Genomic DNA, 27,220 nt, shown 5'->3' on the forward strand with positions numbered 1-27,220 from the left:
TTCTTAGACTAAATAACAGTATAAAGTTATCAGTAATACCGTTTTTCGGAATAGGGCTTATAAACAAAAGGCTATCTCTTAAGCGTATCTGGGTTTAGGATCGGTGTAATATAATATCACCATTCTAAGGTTGGATATATTTGCCGAACAGAGATTAATGCGTCACTGATCTGGAAAGGAGACATTGGTGAGAGATTGTAGTCCTGTGAAGTAGTGATAAAGGATTACATTTGTCCCTGGAACCCGGAGGTGACCCATAAAATTGGTTCCGTTACCGGATAAACCCAGGTAAGATTTAACTTTTCCTTTAGGGGGGGAGAGGGCTACAAAGCCACTAAATAAGTCTTACCGCTAGATATCCATAGTCAGAATTAACATCGTATTCTTCTAGCCTCGAATATATGTCCTGAAAATGGAAGATAATATTATTGATAATATAGACGAGGATGTATTAAATCCTCCACCATATAACCCTGATTACCAACCTAACTTAGATAATACTGAAGATCAGTATTTACACTTAGAAAATATAAATGATCAAATCGAGGAAATACCTCGAATTCAAACTGAGCCTGAGGTTCACACTATACCAGCCATGTTTGTTTTAAATAACAGACGCAGAAATAGAACCTTGCATAGGCCACAATTACATTTCAACCCCCAAAATGAGATAGAGCATAATACACAAACAATAAAACAAGAACAAACAGGCACAAAGCCTAAAATTAAAAAAGAAAATAAACCATCATCAGATCCACCAGAATATGAATCTGAATCTAGCGACTACTCAGAAAAACGAAAAAATAAAAAACATACAAATAAAAAATACAGACACTATGATCCTCTCAATCCTCATGGCTTCGAGGATAGGCGACATCATAAACATCATGAATACCGTCACAAACAAAAAGACAAACAAAGCGATAGCGACAAAGAGGACAGAAGGAAAGACGATAAAAACTTCTCAATGCCAAAGAGAATGAATAAACGCAGAGACAGTAGTAGTCCAACATCAAGTTCAAGTTCCAGTTCATCTGATACGGAATCAGATTGGGACAGACGAACATCCTCTAACAATAGAGATAATAGAAATAGAGAGGAAATGATCGAAATGAACATATTAGAAAATAAACTAACCTCTGAACAGATGGATAAGTTGAGGCTTCTCCTCCAAGACTCGCCCAGCCATACAGATCTAAACATTAAAAAAATTATGAAACTTATCCCAAACAATCTAGTATGGGGTACCGCTGAGCATGAGCGCATTTTCCGCCAAATAAAATATCTTGGCAAAATACCAAATCTATACGGAGAGCAAACCAATCCGTTTACCTTTTTCAACACTTTTAAATATTTAGAACAATATATAAAACCATTCACCCATAGTTCCTACAACAACATAATAATCCACTATTTTAACCCAGAATCAAGGAACAAATTGGACATGCTAGAAATAGATCCTAATGTGCTAAGTGCACAGGATTTTGTAAAAGCCATCCTAACTACCATAGGTGCCGAAATACTTGGGCCACAGGACTATGAAAGGCGCTTCCACACCTATAGGATAACGACAGAGGACGAAGACAGACCAAACAAAGCTGTCATAAATCTAGCCGCAATGTTGCAAAAAACGGGAAATTCCCACGAAAATCAAATGGCTAAACTTAGAGAAAAAGTGTGTTTTTATCTGGTACCGCAATATTTGCAATCTGCATTTTTGGCAACAACAAATGTACCAAATTGCACAAAAGAGACAATACTAAACTGGTTTAGCAACAATCGCAGCTATTACCATGCAGCTGTGGACAGAAAAAGAAGGATAGAAAAACAGAAAAACGGGAATGTTAATCAATTAGGAAAAAATCGTCTAAATTCCCTAACAGCCAAAAAAGAGACACCAAAAGATAATGGCAAAAACAAAGGACAACAGAATGATAAAAATGCCAAAGATGTATCTACAAAACCTAAACCTGTTTGCGAACATTGCAAAAAAGGACATTATAGCAAACATTGTCTTAAACACCCAGACCCAGCTATAAGGAAAGCTAATGGGGAATGGTGGGACAAAAAGAAAAAAGAGAAGGAATTAGCCAACCGCATAGTTTGCCTTCTATGTAATTCTGACACCCATGGTAGTGCCGATTGTCACTGGTATCCCAATGTGACACCGGCCCAAGAACAATGCCCTAGATGCCTACATTATGGGATAACGAGACGTCATCATCCCCTGGCAGCGTGTACATTACCACTGCCAGCGGAAAAAAACGGCTAAGGCCGCCGAGTACTTCTCAAGAAATCAATAAAATACATAATACGGATTCTTGGGAAATACCCGGCGCCCCTGAAAAAGGGAAAAACTCACCTGCTATAAACAAACATCAAATATCCATCCCAGTGGCGGTTACACTCACTCTAAAAACAGAAATAAATAATGAAAATCAAGAAATTAAACTACTGGAATGTTCAACCAATAATGACAAACAAAATAACCCTGTAAATATTCCACTTAATTATGATATTCAAGATGAACTTGTAAATAATAAATCAGCAGCCCCTGGCAGCTTAAATGAAGGTGACCACTGTGATATTGTAAATAATAATAATATAAATAATGACCAAATATTAGATATCAATTTGACAGAAACCATACCTGTCAAAGAAATTGTAAAAAAGGGTATATCCGAAAAACTACAAGAGCTTAAAGAATCAGAAAACGAACCAATTAATGACAGCAATAGTAGCAACTTACCCATTCCGAGCGAAGATAAAGCCAATAGCACCATACTTGAACACTCAACACTATATCCTAAAATAGAAATAAAAAATGTTAATAGTAATTCTGATGATACCCAATCTATTGAAGAAAATGACTTAAAAATTCTTTCCGAAGAAAACCCTTCAATGGAAGATACCCCTGAATATGATATAGATGAAAACGATCTATTAACAGATATCACAGGATTAACTAGGGCTGAAATCATGGCCGAAATCGAAAAAATTGAATTAGACAGTGACAAAGACTCTATATCAGACTTAAGTGACTTAGATAGTAGCGATTTTAGCTCAGATGAGGATGAAAAAAATCCCCCATCAATCTCCGAATCCGGATTGGAAAAAATATTTGAAAATTTCGAGTACCGGGGAGAAAAATCTGTAGAGGAACATTTATTGAATATCAATCAAACCATAGCTAACGTAGATCTTGCAAACAAAATAAAAACAGATGAACAGACTGAAGTTGAAACTATCGCTACCGGCTGTATTTACCTGGACGAATTTGATAATGCGGAATCTGCCAGGGAACAACATAAAGCCGAAAAAATAGAGCAGTCATTTTTAGAATCTGATGATGAGTCTGAAAGCAGAATAAAACATAAAAAACATTATTTTAAAAATGAATTATCATTGGAGAATCGTGTAAAAATAGCAAAAACAATATCGTTTTTGAGTTATCTACACGAATACCCAAACCAAAATAAACTTATGACAATTATTATGATTGTGCTCACAGCCATGTTGTTGGGAAATTATCTTGCTCCATATGGGCTATTGACGATAATTTTCCTGTATGTCAATATACCCAATGGGAGATATTTCTTGCAACTGCTGGCTGAGAGGACAACCGATATAATTGACATAGACAAATTAGAAACAAATTTGGAAATAAAAACAATTCAAAGCCACCTAGGCGTGCTGGACAAGATCCAAATTCCCGTGGCAATTAATGGCAGCAAAATAATTTTTGAACTAGACACTGGGGCCGCAGTAAACTGCGTATCAGAAAATATCTTACTAAAAGTGCTGCCTAATTACCACGAGATGGAGCTTTGTTCAGCCTACCGTTTGTCTTCAGTAGAAGGCAAAGCAATTAGCGTCATTGATGCCCGACGCCTAGGGTGCGAGTTTGAAGGGGTGGGAAAAGTGTTCTTGGACTTCCATGTACTTAAAGAAAAGAATATTTGCCTATTAGGACGCCCATTTTTGATTACTTGCAATATAGGCATGCAAGTAAAAGGGCAAAAGGTCCACATAGAAATAAATCCTAACAGAAGGAAGGTAAAAAACCCTTTTGCAGTCAATATCAAAAAATTAGAATTAGCAAAGGGAGAAGAAAAATTAATAGAACTGGAAGTCAAAGATAAAGACCCAAAACAAGAACACTTTATCCCACACCTTTCAAACATGTATACTCAAATTAAGATAAAATACAAAATGTATTCAATAACCAGGACAGGGGAAAATAAACTCGCGGTGTACGTTGAAAATGTAGGAGAAAATCCACTTATAATCAAACCAGGCGGGTTTCTGATCTCTCTCCTGCCTTGCCAACCTGAAAAAGACAAAAATTTAGAATTAAAAGGTTTTAAAGCACCTAAAATGGGTTCAATTAAATCAATCGCTGTCTTGAGAGGAAACAATGGAATCAAAGAGCAGCTTAATAAAATAAAAAAAGGTTCCAATATTCTGTCAAAGACGCGCGATTATCTAATTAAACCCATCCTAAATAAAATAAAATACGTTAAGAATAAAGTAAAAGATATTGTAAATAAATTATTGGATAAAATACCATTTAAAATAGTGCTAAAAAACGTATAAAGCCCCGCTCTAATGTTGATGTTTTTAAGAAAGATAAAACATATGTTAACATAGATAAGATTATTAAAATAAATAGTGTAAATACAATACAACCAGAAAATGAATTAAGTCTTGAAGAAATAGCAGATATTTTTGGGGATAATAAAGAAGGAATTGAGTTGACTGCGCCATTACCCCCACCACCGTTAACCTTAGAACAAATATTAGGAAAATTAAGTTACATAGAGGACCAAAATGTAAAACAAAGAGTGGCTAATCTTTTATTTAAATTTGAAAGTGGGGCGTCCCACAACTTCGATATTGGGGAAAGCATTGAAGAAATGGATTTCCCTTGCCCTGAAAATTATGATAAAAATACTAAAATATATAATCTCTCCCTAACCGATACGCTCCATCTTAGATATTTCATAGACCTATGTTTAAAAATGGACATAATAGAATGCTCCCCACCCAGCCAGCAGTTTGGGTCACCTGTTTTCCTTACGAGCCGTAAGGATAAACAGGCGCCACCACGCATAATCATTGACTCTAGGGGGGTAAATGCTAGTATTCCTTACAGCGTATCATCGATCACAATGGATCCGATGAATACGCTAAAAAATCTGCTACCTAAAGTAAGATATGGGACTTTTGTAGATATTAAAAATGCATTTTATAATCTTAAACTATCTCAAAAAGTTCTTGATTCAGGAGTGTCCTGCATTGTGACTAGCTTTGGGTGTTTCCGCTTCAAGAGAGCCATCACCGGCTATGCGGGAACACCCAGCCTATTGTTGCATTATATATTATCAAATATTCATTTAAATGATTTAAAAATTAATGACATAATAGAATTGTTACTAGTTTGGTTCGATGACCTCTCAATTTTCAGTTGGTATGAAGAAGACATCGAAGAACACCTCGCCAAACTAGAAACTTTTCTATCCCGCCTTAATAGGCTAAATCTAAAATTAAATTTGGACAAATGCACTTTCTGTACAGACTTAAGCAAAGATAAAGTAGTTGTATTGGGCTATGAAATAGGCCAGGGACGGATTACCGTCCCGGACAAAAAGGTCAAATATATAATGCAACTAAAAGCTCCAAAATCATTAAAAGAACTTCAATCATTTATAGGAAATCTTCAATATTATAGGTCACTTTTACCCCTACCTATCCATGGACATATGAATGCTTTGTTCCCCCAAGTAAGGAATTTTGATTGGAATTCAGAAGCAGATTTCCACTTCAATAAAATCAAAGAAATACTTGCGTCTGATAATCTCAGCAATGAATCAGCAAGAAATATAGATTTTCAGATGTTATACACAGACGCCAGCAAGCATGCCATAGGTTCCAGCTTGCTAGGATTCGAACTTAAAGACCTTTTTCAATCCGAGCTGCCTAACTTTATGGACACGCCTGCTGAATTAAAAGCATATTTTAATGACCATGAAGAGATAGGGGTACTTTTTAAAGAATCAGATTATCTAAACTTACTTTATCAGATAACTATCTTTTTAAAACTAGATTTTTCAAATTCATATGAAAATTGGTATAAAGTTTTTTCAAACAATTTTACAATGTATTCACAATTAAGCTATCTCTTGGAAGTCACATCTGACGATGTTGTAAGGACTAAACAAGAAATGAATAAAATATTTGTAGAAAAAATAAATCAACTTAGAGCAGGGGCCCTACCATTGAATAATCCATACGTACAGACATTCCTATTTTACTCTTTTTCAATTTTTTCGAAACATAAACTTCGAATAATCTACCTGTCAAGCAAAGACGGATCCATCCTCGAGAACTTGCTCTACCAGCGATTCACCGAATCCTCCAACTCTGAAATTATAATATTTGTTAATAATGACAATTTTTATTATTTGGGAGTAAAAGAAAATGTTGAAATAAAACAGAGAAAATACAAAAAGACAGTTCAGAATCTAGACGTCAGTGACAGAGAAGTTTATACGTTCCTCGAAAAAAGCATGAAAAATAACTTAAATGATATTAATGTGAGAGGAAAGATACTAGGGTTTTTCTCAAAAACTGTGGCCCCCAAAGTTATGGAGACCACAGGTATAGTGTACCTAGAGATCCTGGCCATCTATGAGGGCCTCACCTTCTTTGAGGTGGAGATCAAAGGTACAAGGACATTAATACTGACAGACAATGTGGCTTGTTATAAGATCCTTAGAAACAAGAAAATTGAGAATCGTAAGAGTAAGCTTGATTACTTGAGTCAAAAAATTCTCTATTGGTTTGGAAAAATGGTTTCCTTTCTATCTATTCGGACAGACGAACAGCTGGCCGATTTTATTAGCCGCTTAATGCCCCATGCTACTGAAAGACTTGACTTTCAGGTGGAGGAAATAAAGCCTGTATATCAAGGGGAAAATTTTGCTATTTTTGATGCAGCACCCATTATACGGGACAAAGAAAACTTTATAAACAAGGACACGGATGTACAAATTTTGGTAGTAACTAGAGGCAAAGCTGACGAAGTTCTTAAGAAATATGAGGAATTAACAACCCGCAATAAAAGGGCAAAAAAGGATAAAACCAAAAAACCTAGTAAAAAGGAATTGCAAGAATCAAAAGCTTTAGCAGAAAAATTATTAGAACAAGTTTTGCCTCCTGTCCCTGCTAAAAATCCGTCCGAAGAAAATATTAACGTGCGGCAGGAAAGTACAAGTAAATCTATCCCTGTCCCCGAGACATCAGACAATATGACACATGTTGAAAAGAGTTCAAATAAAATTGATGACCAAAATGTTAATTTTGATTCAGGGGTTAAAGATACAAATTTAGATAAAAATCAACAACTTTTTAATGACCCAATTCCTATAACAATTGAGGATAATAATCCAATAGATATTGTGCCCGTAGATGAACAATTTATTATTAATGATCCTATTCCAATTTTTCCTGACGAAGAACAAAAAATAATAGAAAATCCAATAAATAGTCTTCCAGATAATGAACAAATAAAATTTAATAATATAGATCCCTTGACTCCTGACCCTATTGAACAAAATGTTAACACGAGCTCAAACATAAATTTAAATATTGAAACTACCGAGGATTTAGGGATAAGCATAGATACAAAAAAATCATTTTCTGAGATCTTATTAAATACACAAGATCATAGTACAGTAGGACATAGCTCAAATAAAGCTATGTCAGATAAAATGGCACATTTTGAACAGCAACTTAATAAAAAACCTGACAGGGAAGAAAGGGAAAAAATGAGAAAAGAAATAGTAAATGAATTTCTAAATCAACCCCATGATAATGAACAAAATTTGTCAAATAAAACCGAAAGTCACACCGAATATGAAGAAAGCATAATATTATTACCAAATGCAAATGCTACTTTTGAAAGGCTGCGAATTTTTGAAAAATCTACCTTTATACAATTACAAATAAAGGAAAATTTGTCAAATGACGTCGATCCAACGACATTAAAATATAAACAAAATTTATTAATTCTACCCTACCCTCTTTACGGCTATATTGCTGGAAGCATGCACCGTGATATGGTACATGCAGGGGTGAAAAGGGTTCGTGATAATATAACATCCACATTTTATGTACAGTATAAATCAAAATTGCGGAAAATAATTGAAGCCCATATAGGTTTATGTTGTACATGTATAAAATCCAAAAACAATCACTTAAGATTAAAAAGATTGACCTCAATTAATAGAAATAATAAATTTAGAAACACGGTAGTAGCAATGGATATACTGGAGTTTAGTAAGAAATCAAAAATAGATGGAATAAAAGGAATACTGGTTTTTATGGATGTAGCCACCCAGTATATTACATTGCATTACCTACCAGATCTAAACTATGAAGATATAGAAAATGGCATAAGCCAATACATTTTATTACATGGGCATGTCAAAAATTTTTGGGCCGATAACGGCAAAAACATCAGAAATTCTAAAAGTGAATTATTTTTAAGAAAAATAGGCTCAAGATTCTTGGATAGTGCTGCTTATAAAAGTGCCTCGAGGGGCAATATCGAAAATAGGATTAAAGTAATCCAAAATTTAGTACGAATTGCAAGGGCACATGCCGCAGATGTAAAAATTAAAACAGCATTAAGCACAGTAATACATATAGTGAATACCATAAAATTAATAGGGACAAAACTAAGTCCTTATAACCTCCATTACCTTAGTTTGTACGGTTTTGAAGGTGGAATAGTGCAAAATGATAATTTATTTAGACCTAATTTCTCATTCGACCCCAAATCTCTGTCCAAGAGATTTGAGGATTATCAGATTCCTTTTAAGCAATTACATGATGAAACACAAGAATTTATTTTCAACAGACAAGAAAAATTGTTGAAAAAACTTAACAAAAATAGACATGACCATAACTATAAAGTGGGGCAGTTTTGCGTGCTGCGCCGTGACCGTCTAAAAAAGAAATACTACGCAAAAAATAAACCAGTTTTTGATTTAATGGTATGGGTCATACTTCATATAGGAAGACCTTTAATTACCATAAAAAATATCTGGAGCACTTCTACAAGGAAAGTGAACCCCACGCAAGTAAAAATACTGCGTGAGGATTTAATAGGCGACTATCAATTACCCAGAAAGGTTGCTAAACACTTTAAGGTGTTGACCTTGCGGGACATCCGAAAATTTAACAAAATAAATAAAGCAAATAGGATATTGAGAAGTATATCAGACGACAAATCTAGTTCTAGAGTAGATTCACTGTCAAGTATTTAATCTTAGCTAAATTAAAGAAAGACAAATATCCTAGTTATATAGTAGCTATTCTCCTTTAATATTTAAAAAGACCCACCTTTCGTCATTGCGGCCAATTTCGGAAAGCTCGAGCTCGTCGGACTCCAAGGGTAAAGCTTGTCCATCAGTTCCTTGTCTTGTAACAGCATCTTGCACTTCGCTGTAAACGTCAAGTTCCAACCACGAGCCGGACAGGCAGATATCCTGGAGCGAGGTAGGAAGGCTACGGGTTCCAATGGGATACAAATAAGGCAGAGATCTTGACGTGGGGTTGCGCAGCGACAAGGGGATAAAATCCATCTTTTGTTTAGCCACGTCATAACGTCGCTGGTAGCTATGCATTTCAGTACGCAGTCTCAAACATTCTACTCTCAGGCGTTGGGTTTTTGCATTCAAGGTTTTATAGCGAATTTTTAACTCCTCCTCTTCGGTTTTAGATCTCTTCAACAGCTGGCGAACATTCCTCAAGTCACACCAAAGGCTGAGGGAGTTACAAATACAGGTCACCTGAAAATAAAAAATACAAATTAATAAAATAAGTGAATAAAAAAACACATTTGTTAGAATAAATGTAATATGTGTCATTCAAAAACAATAGATCTAATAAAAAGCAAACAAGTAGTGTCCCCTGATCGCATGAGTATATATTGGGAGCTAGTAAGATTAATTCAACAGTTGGATTTATTGTACAACGCTGTCATCCAAGCCAAAATCTGTCAATGCAGAGCTTGTAAGAACTTAAAACAGAGCGAAGCTACTCAGGAATCAGCAGCACGTCTTTATCAATACATGGAGTCAAGCTATCAACGTTTGACGCGTCCTTATTTGAGAAGAATCATTCTAAGTTTAGCCGTACAATTTAGGTTAAATTTAAGGCAACAAAACTCTTTAGAGTAATTAACCAATCATTCACTTAAATAAGCTACACAAATTATTTTCAGTAAAAAATCAGAAAATAAAGACAATACTTAAACTAAGTGAAAAACAATGATGGTTGTGAATTCACCAGAACTTTTTAGATGCTTCCCTAAGAAAAAACTCATAGAACTAGTACATGATGACATGAAGGCGGAGGATGTGATTGTACTTTGCTATGATTACATCTTCTACTTCAACGCAATGTTCAGGGACTTGAGATGGGTCCAAAGCGCCACCTCCGATGAGATATTTCATGACCAGCTGAGCGATCAAATTCGAAAGAACGGCGAATGGAAAGCCTTCTTGAAAAATTTGATCGCTTGGTTCCGTGAGTCTCCACGGAGTGAAAGGCTGCCTAAAATCTTCCTTGACCATGCAGCCAGCATAGATCATTCCATAAACAAGTATCACCTAGCCATTAGGGAGTGGGACTCTGCCGTATGGGAGGGACGAGATAAACCTAGCCGGTTTCAGAGAGAGCGACACGAGCTCCCCCATCACGAAGGAAACCGACTCCAAAGCCTCGGCCGCCGACAACATGAAGATCACCGCGCTCACCGCAACCAGGATAGACGAGATAGACGTTACCAACACCTACAAGAACGCCGTGCTAACCATTACCAGCATGACACTCGTAACATACTTGGAGAATACCCCAGGGAGCAGCGACAGAGGCCTAGTGGACTAGCAGCATGGGGTTTCAGAGCCTGGCCAACTAGTGGCGACCTTCGCCAACAACTTGATAGAGTAGCGGGACGTCGCCGCTGTGCCTCGGTTCAACCAGTGCCACGCTATGACCACGCCCCTAGAAGCCACGACAGCTAAGAAAATTAGCACCCATCAGCTTAGTTAGTAGTCTAAAGTAGCAACATATTTAATCCTTATTCATGATACCTATATTTAACCATATTATCCTTATTTAATCTTATTTAACCATATTAATATTATAATCATTATATGTTAATCTCTATTTAATCAAAATATATTATAATCAATAAGCACAAAATGAGTTAATGTGTCGTCTAAAAATAATTATGAAAGATTAATAAACTCTATTTAAAAAAGATAGGGATAAGTTAATTAAAAATTAATTGAAATTTTGATTCTATATTTAGTAAAACGAGAAAAATTATAAAAAGGTTTCTAAGCGACAATAGTAGGTTTTGCCTCAAATTAATTAAAATTGTAGCAATAGAATGTGCGGCTGATGCCTAGAAAAGCTTCGCTCCCAGAAAAATAGGATTGTTATTAAAACGAAAACGCAAATTTTTAGAGTAGCTTATTCCCAAAAAAATTTAGTTGATAGGTGTATCTTAATTATACGCTAATACTTAAGTAAAACGTTAACTCTAGAAAAGGGACCGATCCAAAAAAGGTTTCTATAAAAATGTAATAACTAAAATAAAAAAGGTTTTTAAACAAGAAAAATAACTTTTAAAAATATTTACTACAAAAAATCTATATAGACGAACGAAAAAAGCTAATTTTAAGGAAAGTTTCGCTCCAAAAAATTATTTTCGTTTGTAAATGAATGAACATCCTTTTTGTAAGAACTAATAAAGGATTGAAAAAAGTTGACACATGTCAAGTTTGAACATAAAACAGATCAAAATTATTTAAAATTTAATTCAAACAATGCAAGTTTGAATAAGTATGACGCCAACTTGCTTATTTAGAAAATCCAACTTGCGAATTTTTGAAACACACTCACACAGCCTAGTCTACTGGTGTGTGTGCGTCACACAACTCAGTTAGGGGTACGCACACCCTAGTGCCATATAGGCATACGCACACACAGGCCAATTAGCAGTAAAGTACATCTCAGAAGGTCACTAAGGGACACACACCACCCGTGCTGCACACACACACACACAAATACACTTAGCCTAGATAAAACATCAAACATACAAAATACAATCTTTATTAACAAAAAGGTAACAAATTAATTTATAATCATATTAATAAAAAATTCTTCGCGTAGGCGTAAATATTCATCAAAAATAGGTCTCATGCGAAAGACAACGGTCTCGCGATCGTCACCATAGCTGGGATATTGGGAGAGAAAGACACTATATAGGCGTTCCAAACGTGCATGAAATCCAGTAAGGAAACCTTCCCTAACTCTCATAGGCAGTTCAGGATTGTTGAACCTGGTCACACTCTCGTATTTAACTTCATCCAACACTCTATCCAATAAAATCTTAATATGAGTCTGCAAATTATCAAAATTAAGATCATTTACAAGTAAGGCTTGAGAATTTTCCAGCACATTTTCTGCAAACGACATCTTTCAAACAGAATATATAAATGATTCAAACACCAAGTAACCATTCATTTTTATACCAAAATAACCAGGTGCGTAAAGCTAGGGATACGAATAAAGCTCACGAGTAAACCTCATTAACCTGCCATTAACTAATTTCTATTGGATAACAAAATGATGCATAATAGTGCGCTAAATTACAGCGGCAAGCCTAACTTTACAATTCTTTCCAATACAAATTTTACAATATAAAATAAATCTAACCTTTTAATAAAAATTATTAATAAATTATTACGCCGTTTAAAACAAATAAAAAACAATTTTCCACAATTTATTGAAGGATTAATTTGGAAACATTAAATATTTCAAAATCAAGGAAAGCTGCCGCTGGTTTTCTCACAGATCCTGTTGGAAATTGAATCGAATCTTTGACGGATATACGCAATGTAATCATTCGAATACTCGATAAAATCATCCGCAAAAGTAGCAGGCTTAGAATCATCTGGTGTGAAACGGCTGACCCACTCAAATTCTAGATCCAGCAACTCTCTTCTAAAATTATCGCGATCAGTTTGAGAAGCTAAATCTCCGAATTCGCCGTTTTGTAAACCCACCACAAGTTTGGCTATATTTCTAGTGAAATCGCCATAAATAACTTTTAGAGCCTCGCGACTAGCAAATGTAGGCATTTTCGCAATAAGCAACCAAACACAACTAAAATTAAACAAAACAAACCAAGCAAACATCAACTAAAATACAAAGATAAACCAATTCACGCGCAAATTAAACGCGCCAAATAACAAAGGTTTAATAGCTACCACACCTGGAGAAATAAAAAACACCCCTTTTTAAACCGATTAAAATAATAACTAATCTACACAACAGCTGCGGGCAGCTAGACAATAAAAGAGGCGGCAAAATTATTAAAACAAAACAAACCTTAGAAAATATAATATAAAACAAAATAAATAAAATAATTTTCACATTTATTAATGTATATTTGAAACACAAATAATTTGTTTAAACATAAAAACTTGGAGCTGGTGAATCTCTACATCATTTTCTACAGATCTCAACTTAGCAAGTTGAACAGCCTCAGTTTCTCCTGGCAAAGGCCGACAGAGCAAGACCCTTGCGACTAAAATTTCTTGGACACCCAATAGTCTAACCACCTCCTGTCTATCAACGGTAGGGTCAGAGGTCTCAACCCTCATTTGTAGATATCTATGTGCATTCCTCATGACGTTAGTCAAATCCTCCCAAATTAATCTAACAGTCTCGCTTACAGCCATTCTTTTTAAATATTCGCTAACAAACTAAAAGTAAAACCAAATCCAAAAAACATTAGAACTCTGAGCACACCAGATGAGGATACGCGCGCGCAAACTAAATAAACCATCCATAGAACAAAATAAAATAGATCAGAAATATTTTCGGGCACACAAAACAACAAATAAATAAATATTACAAAATTTATTCATAAAATTATGACAATAAATTTTATAAAACACTACAAACTGAAACTAAACTACAAATTTAAATTTTAATATTCTTGCCAAAAATCATAAATACTCTGGCCAACAAAGCCCATAGCATCCCGGAAAAATCGATCCAGTTGTTCAACCTTTTTAAAGATAGGCTTCATCTTTCGAACAAAAGCCCCCTTGGTTTCTCCAAATATGGGGCGGCTCAAGCTGAAATAGTTGAACTGTACATCCAATTCACGCAAACATTCTTTAGCCAAGATACAGATACCATCACCAGGATATTCCAAATATGCTTCGAACTGCTGTCGAACACAACCAAACTCGTATTCTCGAATGAAATCCCAATCTTCACAGGCACTCTCATACGCATATTCATAACAAACATCCGAATCCGTAGAATCCTTCTCAGACATTATTACTCCAAAGTTCAATAGAGAATGATAAATTCATAAAGCACAACTTATATTTATACTTAAAATTGTCAATAACACACATACAGATTACAAACACACACACCGATATCAAAAAATTCAAAATAACAAACAAAAAATCTAACCCTTAGAATAAATAGGTAAAATTAAAATTTTGTTCCAAAAAGCGTTAAACTAATGAAACTTCTAAATACAAATTATAATCCTTATAGCGTTAACACACAACAGCAATAGAAAAAATAGCAAAATTAAAAATAACATTTAAGCTTGCATTTAAAATGTAACCCTTGCTATAAAACTTTTCAACACTAGCAAAATACGTAGATTTTAAACCATAATAACCAAATTAAATTAATTTCGAATATTAAAACCTCACAACACTCAACCATAAAAATAAAATACAAATTATAAAACACATCATATTTATTAATAAGAAAGAACAAACTAATTTATAATCATATTAGCATAAAACTCTTCGCGCAGCTGATTATATCCATCCATAATAGGTCTAATATTAGCAACAAAAGATCCACGATCAACACCAAATACTGGTTGTAGAGTAAGAAATCTCTCATACAGGCTATCCAAACGACCAAAGAATCCAGAAACCCAGAATTCTTCCCTAATTCTTATAGGCAACGTTGGATCATTTAATCTAGTAAAACTAGCATAACGGGCCTCATCTTGAAATTTATCCAAAAGGAAAATAAAATTCAACTTCAAACTCTCAAACTGACTATTATTCAGCTCGAAAGCTTCAACTTTCTCCTCCTCTGTTAAAGGCATTTTCAAACAAAAAACCACAACTAATAAAACCAAAACAACAGCAAACTATTTTTATACCAAATACCCAAGCGCATAAACAAATCACGTGCATCTAACTCGCGAATACACCTCTTAAACCTGTCTTTAAAACGAATTCCTATTGGACAACCAGCCATAACCGAACCTCAGACAAAGAGGAACATAAAATAGCAACAAACTAATGTCCGAATAAAGCAGCAAATAAAATAAAATAGCAGTTCCTATCTATCCTTCTCTCGACTAAATCTATATCACTAATACTCAGTCAGTCAAAATTCTAAAATGTCAGTAAAAACAGCGCTACTAGTCTTGAACAAATAATCACTTATAAGATAGATAGAAAATAATTTTTAACAAAATACACCCTCCCTCCCTACATCCCTGGAATTTAAATAATTAAAGGAGATATAAAAGCTACATATATGTCGTCAAAATACCCCTAAAAGGTAATTTTTGCCACAGGGGGAGAGTATTTGCCTTTGCAAATAACATTAAATCTTTTGGTTAATAAAAAATATTTAAAGTTTCATTCAAATAAAATAAGGGTAAAAGTATGCATACGGCCTTATTCCTCAATAAAAGAAAAAAGAGGTCTTTTAGCTCAAATCAAAAAGGGCAACTAGCTTCCAAACTTATAAACAGATAAGAATGGGGCAATAGGTCAAACATAGACCAAAAATAACTTTCCAAAAACCCTAAAATAAAAACAGGGAGGAAAGCACCATAGGTTATAAAAAACCAAATATATTGAAACTTAAAAAACATAAAAGGTACTCACCACAATAACCAAAAGAAAACACACAACGCCAGCCCCAACCAGCAAGAGTGCTGGGCAAGCGGACCGAAGGCCGCTCACGGGCACCTCCTTCAAAGCCGAAACAGGTTCGGAACAGTTAAACAAAACAGGAGGCGGCGCTGGATGTTGGTAGCGACTAAAAAAGAAAAAGATAGAATTAATAAATAATACTATTCTTCCTCTAATAAATACTTCTAAAAAAGTACAAAAAATAATCATTACCTACAAATAACATTAACTACAGAAGGCTCAAGACAACGTAAAAAGTCTTTATGATAATCCAACGAACGATCATGGAGATCAACACCAATCTCCTCACTACTATCTTCGTCGTAAACGTAGTTGGGATCCATAACAATAACTAATCAAAAACTGTAAGATTTCAGTGTATAATTTCACTGACTAAATAAAAAAGCAATATATATATCAAAATTCTAATTATTACCTCGCAATCTGCTAAACAGCAGATAAATAGATGGTAAATTAGCATACAGCCAAATGGCCAAAGAATACCCCAGGTAGATCTGGGAAAAACAGACAGAAAAATCTGAAAATAACATAAATAAATTAGTAAAGAAATACCAAAAAAATATATTAAAAAACTCTTGTTAAATGTCTTTAGATAATAAAACGCTAAAATTGAGATAAAATTAGCGGGTTATTGAGAACACTTTATTAAAATAAGTTCGATACTTAAAAAAGTTACTTACCACATAATAGAACAATAAGCGGGGGGAGCATCCTCCGCAGCAACAGCGTCACGCTCAACAGCGGCGTTGGTCACAGGAGCTTCAATGTCCTGGAGCTGATAATCGTCTGTGGCCCCTCCCGGACGTGACCGCAGATGAAACACCTGGCCAAACACCAGGGAAAAACGTCGAGAGAAGGCCTTCAACTTGTCCTTAGGCAACACTGAAAATAAATCAAATTAATAAAACATTACAAACAAATTAAGATAAACCTTTTAAAGATCGGACCAATACTCAATAAATCTATTAATTGATATCATTTCAAAAAGCAATTATATTATTTTTATGTTTCAGCACAGCACATAAATCAGAGATTAAAAGATGGCGCGTGCATATAAAAAGCAAAAAGTTATATGCATAGGGGGAAGTTACTTTCAACGAGTAAGGTTCGAACTTGAAAAGGCAGGTTTTATTTTTGTTTTTCTAACAAATGTACAGATGTTATATTCATCAAACTTACCCCCCAGAAAAAGAGAAATAAAAAGAAATTTCTTTAAATCCGTAAGAAAAGAATTAAATAAAAACACACTAATACTGTTAAATTTAACAGGAAACTCTCTATTTGTCAACCAATGTAAAAAGGACCACCACAACCCAGAAAATACAACCGGTTTCGACAGCGACAAAACAACGTCCTACATACAATGTATGAAGAATCTACTATGGTTTCTGATTAAAAATCTCGAGAGAAGAGGGATGAAATGGTCAGAAATGAAAGAAAGAATCGTGATTCTGCCAACCTCCCCAAGATTTATCTATACGTGTTGCCAAGATCCTGATCACCACACACAAGATTTAAAAACAATCCATGATACAGTGTCATCAATGCAATTAAATTTAAAAAATCATTTTACTATAGCAAATGTACCAATAGTCCGAGTGGTGCCATTGCGCCACTGGACCAACTTCATACTAATCAACCTAGACATAGACGAAATATTTTGTGCAGATATGGAATTTTTGAAAACACTGTGCAAAAGGAAATTCTCGTTCTCTTTCCGAAATCTAGGAGGGAATAAGACCGCTCAAAAAATAATACTGAAATATGTGTTAGACTTGAAAAAAGACAATGGACTACACATCAAATCAGACTACAACAAATTATGGATCGACTACCTGCAATGTCTGATAACACCTGACTATCCGATTAATGCAATTGTATACAGAAAATTGCGTACTCATTATGATAAATTGAAGAATTAGACCAACTTGTAAGATATGGAACTTGTTCCCGCAATGTTTTTGTTTACATTAAGGAGATAAAGACAAGATATTTGCTCCAATGAGGTTCCTGGGATATAATATTTATCTACACGATAGAGGTAAACTTTTATACAAACAAAGAAAAATACCTTAGTTGAAAATTTATTTGATTTCAAGTATGGCTTCGAAAACGATTGATATCAGTCGGAATTGGTTCTCAGCCATACTGAAAAATCAAGTATAGCATCGTATTACAGTCAATTTTCCATAATCTTTGAAAAAAATGTAACAAAACTGGTTTCAATATTTTTTATTTAAATGTCCCTGTTAAGCTGTCTGTAATAAATAACATTAACCCGCGACTAGAGCTTGAAACCTGTTTATAAACAGGACTTACAGCCAAGGATCATACAATCAAAGGGTAAAATATTATTAAGATAAAAATTAAGAAAAAATGTTAATGAAAGCATAAAAATTCTTAATAGCCAAGCTAAATTATAATTTATCTAAGTCAGTCCGTCCGTTAGGTTAGTCCCACGCAAGGTTAATTCCCCCTCATCAGCGTTAAGTTTCCTGCAGAGGTTATGAATACTAAAAAACTACTCCCATTATTTTCAATATATTTCATAAATAGGGGGAGGAGGGTTTATCAGTGCTTACCAAGGGAACCTGTGTGAAAGCACCCCTTAGAATTAAAGAATAGTTGCGCTACTTAAAAAAAGCCTAATTATTAGGTCAATTCTGGCCTGGCCTTGAGATGGGACGTATAGGACTGAGTGACCAGTTCTTCCTGCCCAAAAATATTGAGTGGGAGGGAAGCTTCTACATGCAACAGAAAACACAGATCAGTAAGGATGATATACCCTGCTCAGAGGTATGTAGTACAGTTTTGGGTATCAAGGTGTCTGCTGGCCGTCAGGGAGGTGTAGGGTTCGAATCTTAACTTTTTAATGCTATTCTAAAAACAAAAAAATAATACCTACTGCTACTATAAATGGATTTTGAATCAGTAGAGGTAATGCCATGACCCATAAACAGGCACTACTGACTAGCCTACACTCTACATAGTAATAATTTCTATATAATTGTGGTGCAATTAAAGGGCACCCACCTCTATTTTTTGACTAAATTAAATATTTCTTTTAATTCCAATTTAAAATTCCTTTTCACAGCAAGGAAATTTAATACAAACAGAAATAAACAAAGTTGGACACTGTTACATTAATGGATATATTATTAGTTGAATGTTACACCAGATTATCATGTACTCTAATAAAGTGAAAGTTGCAGTTGCTAAACCTCCCATCCACCCCTTTTACCCCATCCCCTTCCTTCCTACTGGATGGATGAACTGACCAAGTTTCTATCAACAGGCTAAATTAACTAAAAATTTAACCGTATATCCTGTATCCATTGATATAAATACTTATTGCCCTTTTCTTGATATAATTAAGAATCTAGCATAGTTTTTAATGTTAACATCTTTGTTTGCAGGATCCATCTTATAGTTTCCGTGACTGTGTGTTGACCTGGGTAGCTGCTGATGCCGGCTGTCATCTGGACTGGTTCAGCCAACCTCCCGGCAAAGCACAACGCTGTTATAAAAGGTGAATTTTAGTTTCTGTAACAAATCCTATTTTATAAATTAGTAAAGTTTTTATTGTCTGAAGCTTAAGATTTCAACACCTACAGAAGGTTTAAAGTTATCCATTTTGGGAAGTTTTACATAGGATCATGGAAGGTTTTAGCCAATTTTTAAAAATCTATGCCTTGGAATGGTTTTAGGCTATTTTCTAACTACCCTTTCATTTTGAGAGATGCTAGATGCAAGGGGCGAAGTTGCTAGTATTAAAAAAAAATAAGCGTTTATTTGTCCTTTCAAACAATAATTACTTTGCCGATTGGGTTCTGCTTTTAGGGAGTCAATAGCTCTTTTTAGTTTATTAATTTTCTTTTTTTAAAGCACTAAGAGACAGAGTCCCTTAATGCTACATGCGTATTCTATAAAAATAGAAATAATCTTTTTTATTTCATCTAGGGAGCAAATTGGGAAATATAGCGAGAGTTTAACTAAAGCCCTGCAAGCTAGATGGCTCCAGCTGTCCAATATGACTGGTTGCATTCCCAAATGTACTGTAAGGTAAATGTGTAGAAACCGTTACTTTGTAGCATCCTCTCGATGTCGAAAAGGTTTCAGTTTTTAACCTCAGACCAATTTCGTGTAATAAATAAAGACGTTAAAATTGGTTTTTGCTACTGTACGACAGAAATAGGTACAGTAGGGGAAATCCCTTTGCCCCAAAAAGGTACAATTGATTTAAGTGCAAAGATAGAATTCCATACACAGATCTTGCAATCAAAAGGTTTTATGAAATTTATGCAATTCTTTTTATAAGCGAAGAATATCTAGAACCAAGTCTTAAAATGTCCGTATTAAACATCCTATAATAAGGTACTTTTAGGATAAGATTTTACGGAATTTTTTTTAAATGTTAGATATCGTTAAATATTGAATTGATATCATTGTTTCTTCATATTTATCACTGTTTCTTTCTATGTCTGATTTATTAAACTTCGCTTTTGTGGATGTTGTCATGTTTGTTATTTCAGATCTTACTCGCTGGTTGAGAAAAGTCGAGAGGAGGCGAATTGGGGTAGAAACTGGTCAGCTTCCTTCTACATGGATGTCAAAACTTCCAGCTATACCCACCAGGTAAACCATACAATATCGTGGCAGTTTTCCTTTCAAGCATTGAAATCCTTAACCCTTATTTTGAAAAGTATTGGAAATTAGGGAAGGTTACATTTAAAAAAAAAAATATTTGGTCAGGTTAGGTTGTAGTTAGTACAGTATTTAGTCCTACAGGGTTAGGGAATCGCAGGTTAAAGCATGGGATCTGTTAGGTATAAGGGATATTTTTTCTAGATATATAGAAGGGGGGGGGGGAGTTTCTAATCATTGAAATGTTATCTTAATGTGAGAAAAGGTTTATTTGCTGAAAATTTGACACACTCGTCTTGTGATCACATACATAAATCACATACAAAGAACAACCTAAAAGGGCTTTCTACAGTGAGTCACTGAAGTTATGTATTTTGCATTTTGTTATCTTCGCTTTTTTTTCTATATATGTATATCTATTTCCCTAAAAGGGTATCTCTGTAACATATGAAGTTATATTTATAAAAGATACCTATCATTGCACATATAAGGAAAAGTCCAACAATTTTTAATTAAGTATTGAAATGCAATAAAGAGGATCGTGCAATTCCATTATATCTCTGCAAATACATATTGGATATATTTGTAAACAAACAAACACAATTATATTCAAAGTAGGCGGACTTTCTTTTATTCTTGGTAATGGTTCTTAAATTGTATAATAATATTATTCGTAGAAAATTGCTTGAAATAAGAAAGAATACATAATATCCTTATAATAAAGTAACAGGATGTTTGTGTGTCTGTGTGTGTGATTGTATGTTTGTGTGTTTGTTTGTACCGAAGGATCTCGCTAACCGCTGAACCGATCGGGTTCTCCTTAACAGGGTAGCTTCTCATAGGTCCCGGGAAGGTTTATAACCATTTTCTTGGGGGTGGGACACCCCCAACTCCCCAAAAAATTAACCCCCCCCCCAAAAAATGTTTTTTTTTTAAATTTTTTAACTAAAATTTTCTTACTTTTTCTTTTAAAATCTAAAATAAGAAATTGGGTTATGAAATTCGACTCTCCCCTCCTCAAGTGCCCCTAGAGGCCTATATGGGCGTAGCCGCTAGTTTGTAAACAAACAAAGACAATAATATTCAAAAGTAGCCGGGCTTTCTTTTATTCTTGGTAATGGTTCTTAAATTATATAATAATATTATTCGTAGAAAATTGCTTGGAATAAGAAAGAATACATAATTTTAAAATATAGCTCAATTATAAACCAGCGGATATTAATCATTTTTGAAGCCATACAGGAAATATTTTTATAGATTGACCGACACTGTTAGCTTGTAAAAAAGGGCTGCCGCTAAAAAAGGAAGTTTTAGATAAAATGTTTTGGTATCACAAATAGCTGGTGTTATCTGAAAAACAATAAACATATTATGTCATACTATGGTACTTATTTCTATATCATTCATGCTTAAAATCAGATTTTCTACAATGTTAATATCTTTTTTTAGGGTGGGGGTTCTTATTTTAGGGGAAGTTAGGGGTATCTCACCCACCGAGAAAATAGCCTAAGACCAACTCAATACAATTAGCCGAATTCTCGGAAGAGTAGAGCCCAGCGGTTAATGAGATCTTAAACTTCAGACAGACAGACAGACAGACAGACATTTTACATGCCTTTGTGTCTAAAAAATCAACATATTTAAAATGGACGCATTAACTGTTTATAGTAATGCTCAAGTAAGGTTTACATTTATTTTAGGTGTAGGATACCGCAACCACAAAAAAGTCAAGTGTCCCTTAAGGCCCCCAAATACAAATATACTGTTATTTTTACTTTTATTTTTGCAACGTAAATATATTTTTTCTAATATCTTGTTAAATAAAGCAAGAAATAGATCCATAAATAATTCAATAATGATGGTATTGGTATGAATACTTATATTCTTATTCATTATCACTAAAAAAATCCAATAAAATAGTTTTAGTTAATCCTGAATAAAAGATGATTAAACCTTTTAAAAATCATCTAAAAGCTCCTTTTTCATCATGACAATTTTTTACTATACATTGCACTTCTTGATCTAATAATTCTATTTCACTACCTTATACAGATACGTCCAAGGGTGGGGCGGAGGTAAAGGTGTGTTTACCCCCCTCAAACTTTGAAATTCCTCTTTATACCCCCCCCCCCTCAAAATAAAAATAAAAATACCTTTGAAATCCCTCATTTTACCTCCACTCAAATAACAAATCTTGGACGTTTCTGACAATCATCCTCATCCTATTATATAAAGTAGTAAGCGTTTTTTGTCTGTCCTGAATGATCTCACTAACCGCTGAACCAATATTGTTCTCCTTTACAATGAAGCTTCATATTGGTCCTGGGAAGGTTTTGAACTATTTTTTGGGAGGGTGTTTCACCCCCCTCCCCCCTCAAAAATGTTTTTTTTACTCCTTTGAAACTTAAATTTAAAATGGGATGAGGTGGACTTTTCCCCCTCCTACCTTAAGTGCACCTAGGGGCTTCTAGTGGCGTATCCGCTAGTCTATAATACAAAGTAGCTTGATGTCTGTCCGTCTGTCCTTCTGTCCGTCTGTCCTTCTGTCCGTCTGTCTGTCCCTTAAGACATCGGTAACCACTGAACCGATTGGATTCTACTCTTCAGGGTATATACCTATTGGTCCTGTGGTGGTTTTAAGCTATTTTCTTGGGGGGTGGGACACCCCCAACCCCCCTAAAAACAAAAAAATCCCCCCTATTTTTTTTTTTTTTTTGTAAGAAATAACCTTGGTCCTTTGTAGAAGATTTCCTTTGAAAGCAGCTAGTACATAAATATAGTGGCTTCGTCCGAACAGGGAGTGGAAACCCGCAACTGTTGCGTTACACGTTGTGCATCCGCTCGTCATTGGACAGGGTAGAAGTTCGAATCTCGGCGTTAGAATATATACCTTATAAGCTAGGACTTACAGAGAAGATCCGTGCAATTAAAAGGAAGGTTGTTTGCAAAAGTTGGGATGTTAATGCCTTGGAAACTACCATGATTCCTCAATCAAACTAAATACATACCTATATAAACACAACTTTTTTCTCATTTTATTTATGGGATTAAATAAACAGATAATCAGTTCCAATTATGATGTTAAAAAATAAGAGTTAAAAATATGTGTTTTTACATTTTGAATCTTTTAAACAGACCCTTCCTCAACTAATGTTATCTTCTTTTCAGACGGAATTTTTCGCCTACGATATTTGGGACTTGACAGCTGGTTTGGGCGGTCTCATGGGAATCTTCCTTGGCTGGTCTTTCCTATACATTATCATTCAGCTCTACATGGTCCTCGAGAACACTTGTATCAACTTCTTTGTCTAGGTTCACTTTGTAGCGAAGCTACTCTACAATTTATACATATGGTCTGTCAGTCGGTCAATACGTCACTAACCTTTTTGTATATTATAATTCAGCCTTAGATGGTCCTTGAGAACACTTTTCTTTGTATAGGTCCAACTTGTAGCGAAGCTACTCTACAATGTATACATACATATGGTTTGTCAGTTGGTCAATACGTCGTTAACCCGCTTGCACATTATCATACAGTTGTTGTATTTAGTCGATTACTTTTTAAAAGCGAAGCTTTTCTATAATTAGGGTCGGTCCGTCCGTCCGTCCGTCCGTAACGGATAGCTTTTTTCGTTAATTTAGGCATGTTAGAATTGTCCTATCGATTTCAAACTTTGCATGGTGATTCCTTTAGTAGTAAGGTACGATTTAGAAAGCGTAGCAACTCTATAATCATTACCAGAATGTCCGTACGTCCATTTTAAACATGTCGATTTTTTTACTTTTTTAACAACAAATTTTCATGTGATCTAATCATCTGATTGATCTGATTTTTGGTATAATAATTCCTGGGACAACAAAGTATAATGTTATTAGCGAAGCAACTCTATAATCATTACAAGAATGTCCGTACGTCCATTTTAAACATGTCGATTTTTTTACTTTTTTAACAACAAATTTTCATGTGATCTAATCATCTGATTGATCTGATTTTTGGTATAATAATTCCTGGGACAACAAAGTATGATGTTATTAGCGAAGCAACTCTATTATCAAGTCCTAAAAATGTAAGTATTTTCATAAACATTATCCTGTATCCAGCAGTTTTTCAACAAATTTACTTACAATTTTGGTTCGACTCTTATACATTTATATTTTGATTATTCAGTTCTGACACTATACAAATGTTAATGTCCGTTTGTCTTACCGTTTCAGTGCTTCGCTTTTATGGATGTTGTCATCCTTGTTGAAACAAAAAAAATGTATCTATTGGTCTGTAAGTCCCTCCCCGTATTGAACGTCATCATACAGCAGTACATCATGTCTGGAAAACAATGGAATAGTTATTTATCGAATCGTATTATAGACAGCTTTTTGTGAATAATAAAATAAGATGTCATAAGAAATTAACCAATTTTCCTCGAATAACAAAAAAACAAATAATAAAATTAAAACCTGTTTTGTTAGCCTGGGCCAATAAAACTGATTTAAATCTTATAATTTTTCAATTCTATATCCGCGGAAAGCTGTCTATGAATGGATAGGAACCGGTTCTCATCCATACGAAAAAACTATGTCTAGCATCGTATTATATCCAGCTTTCTACGAATATAAAAATGTACAATCATAAGATTAAAACCAATTTTTTTAGCCGGTGCCTCCGGCACTTCGGGGCTAAAAAAACTAGTTTTAATCTTATAATTGTACATTCTATATCCGCGGAAAGCCGTTTATAATACAATGAAAGAAATAACTATTCTCGTATTCATTCGAATCCGGTGGAACCGGTTCTCATCCATGTCTAGCATCGTATTGCATCCAGCTTTCTACGAATATAAAAATATACAAAAATAAGATTAAAACCACTTTTTTTTAGCCCGTGCCTTCGGCATCTTTGGGCTAAAAAACTGGTTTAATTTTATAATTGTACATTCTATATCCGCGGAAAGCTGTTTATAATACGATGCGAGAAATGACTATTATTAAATTTTTAGAGAGCCATAGAAGAAGAATATGTGTATAAAAAGAATGAAGTTATTAAGAATTGTTAATATCTGATATGTTATAAATAATTTGTTTATACGCATGATTTGATACCTAAATAGAATAAAATATATTCATAGAAATAATGAAATATTTTTATTAAAATTGGAGCTACTCTATGATTAAGATATTTCCATCTTCCTTATTTACACCGTAAAAATTTCGTGTTATTACTATATCAACATATGTAATTTGGTTCGTCCTTTTCCCCTAAACCGATTCTATGAATAACTTGTAGAGTAGCTTTACTGGGGAAAAATCCAACCCATACTTTAAATTATGTATTTATTCTAATGAAAATAAAAGACTATAAAAATATTATCAAAATTAGACAAATTTAAAACAATTTAATATAATTTTTAAGTAAAAAAGCATGTATAAAGACCTATTTATTAAAATGGGGAAATAAGATCTATAAAACGAAGACCCTAAAAGGTAATGTTAGAGACAATAACCCTTTTAATAGAATGGTCATAGTACAGCTAAAAAATTATTAGCAAATATTGTCAATATAAATTAACATTAGTAAAACAACACAAGAATCATAAAATTAGAGGTTTCGTGATAAAAAACTAAATTAAAAGAATGAAAATTTGTAAAATTAAAGAGGGCATCGAAAAAACATTACTAGAAAAACTAATTTGAAACCAATAGTTATCTCCAAGTTTTCTTCTGAAGAGAACTCCTATAGCGCGGTACACGGTACCACCAAGTCGCAAGTCACTACGGGGCTAAATAGGAATAACACAGGGAAGATACGGTGGTGGCTCGGCTACCAACGGTTGATGATAGCTCGCTATCTGACGGCCGATACTAACAACCGGATCCTCCCCAAGCTTCTGAAGTCCAGGAAAATTGGAGATCGTTATTTATTCGGACAATTTAACATTTTCGGATTAGAACTCTGAATAAGTTCACGTCTTAAGGGTAGTTTTACTTTGCTAATACTCTGGAAGATCGGTTCGGAGCTAGCCTAGTGATTTTCTTACCTGACAAAGGTACCTAACAAAGAACTTCACGCCTCACGGGGATACAGGCAGTCGAACGGAATATTGTAGTCATGTTCGCATGACTCTAGTAATCACAATAGATACTTCCAGTCCAAAAGTGTTGGCAAAGTTAGTTACCTAGGAATAAAAAATTCTTAGACTAAATAACAGTATAAAGTTATCAGTAATACCGTTTTTCGGAATAGGGCTTATAAACAAAAGGCTATCTCTTAAGCGTATCTGGGTTTAGGATCGGTGTAATATAATATCACCATTCTAAGGTTGGATATATTTGCCGAACAGAGATTAATGCGTCACTGATCTGGAAAGGAGACATTGGTGAGAGATTGTAGTCCTGTGAAGTAGTGATAAAGGATTACATTTGTCCCTGGAACCCGGAGGTGACCCATAAAATTGGTTCCGTTACCGGATAAACCCAGGTAAGATTTAACTTTTCCTTTAGGG

General features: G+C 34.5%; 1 protein-coding gene across 1 annotated transcript in view; it reads left to right on the forward strand.

Moving 5' to 3' along the window:
* LOC145304193 (uncharacterized) overlaps positions 1-24,128 on the forward strand; it is a 56,364-nt gene extending 32,236 nt beyond the window's left edge. Inside the window, exons 13-18 of the mRNA XM_080146015.1 lie at positions 18,055-18,120; positions 18,736-18,875; positions 19,496-19,608; positions 20,040-20,141; positions 20,612-20,714; positions 23,892-24,128. Coding sequence (XP_080002141.1) covers positions 18,055-18,120; positions 18,736-18,875; positions 19,496-19,608; positions 20,040-20,141; positions 20,612-20,714; positions 23,892-24,035 — 668 coding nt within the window. The 3' untranslated portion in view covers positions 24,036-24,128. The remainder of the gene's footprint in view (positions 1-18,054; positions 18,121-18,735; positions 18,876-19,495; positions 19,609-20,039; positions 20,142-20,611; positions 20,715-23,891) is intronic.
* The last annotated feature ends 3,092 nt before the right edge of the window (positions 24,129-27,220 follow it).

The sequence above is a fragment of the Acartia tonsa genome, chromosome 2, assembly GCF_053477335.1.
Source record: "Acartia tonsa isolate MP-2025a chromosome 2, ASM5347733v1, whole genome shotgun sequence".
Classification (NCBI taxonomy): Eukaryota; Metazoa; Arthropoda; class Copepoda; order Calanoida; family Acartiidae; genus Acartia; species Acartia tonsa.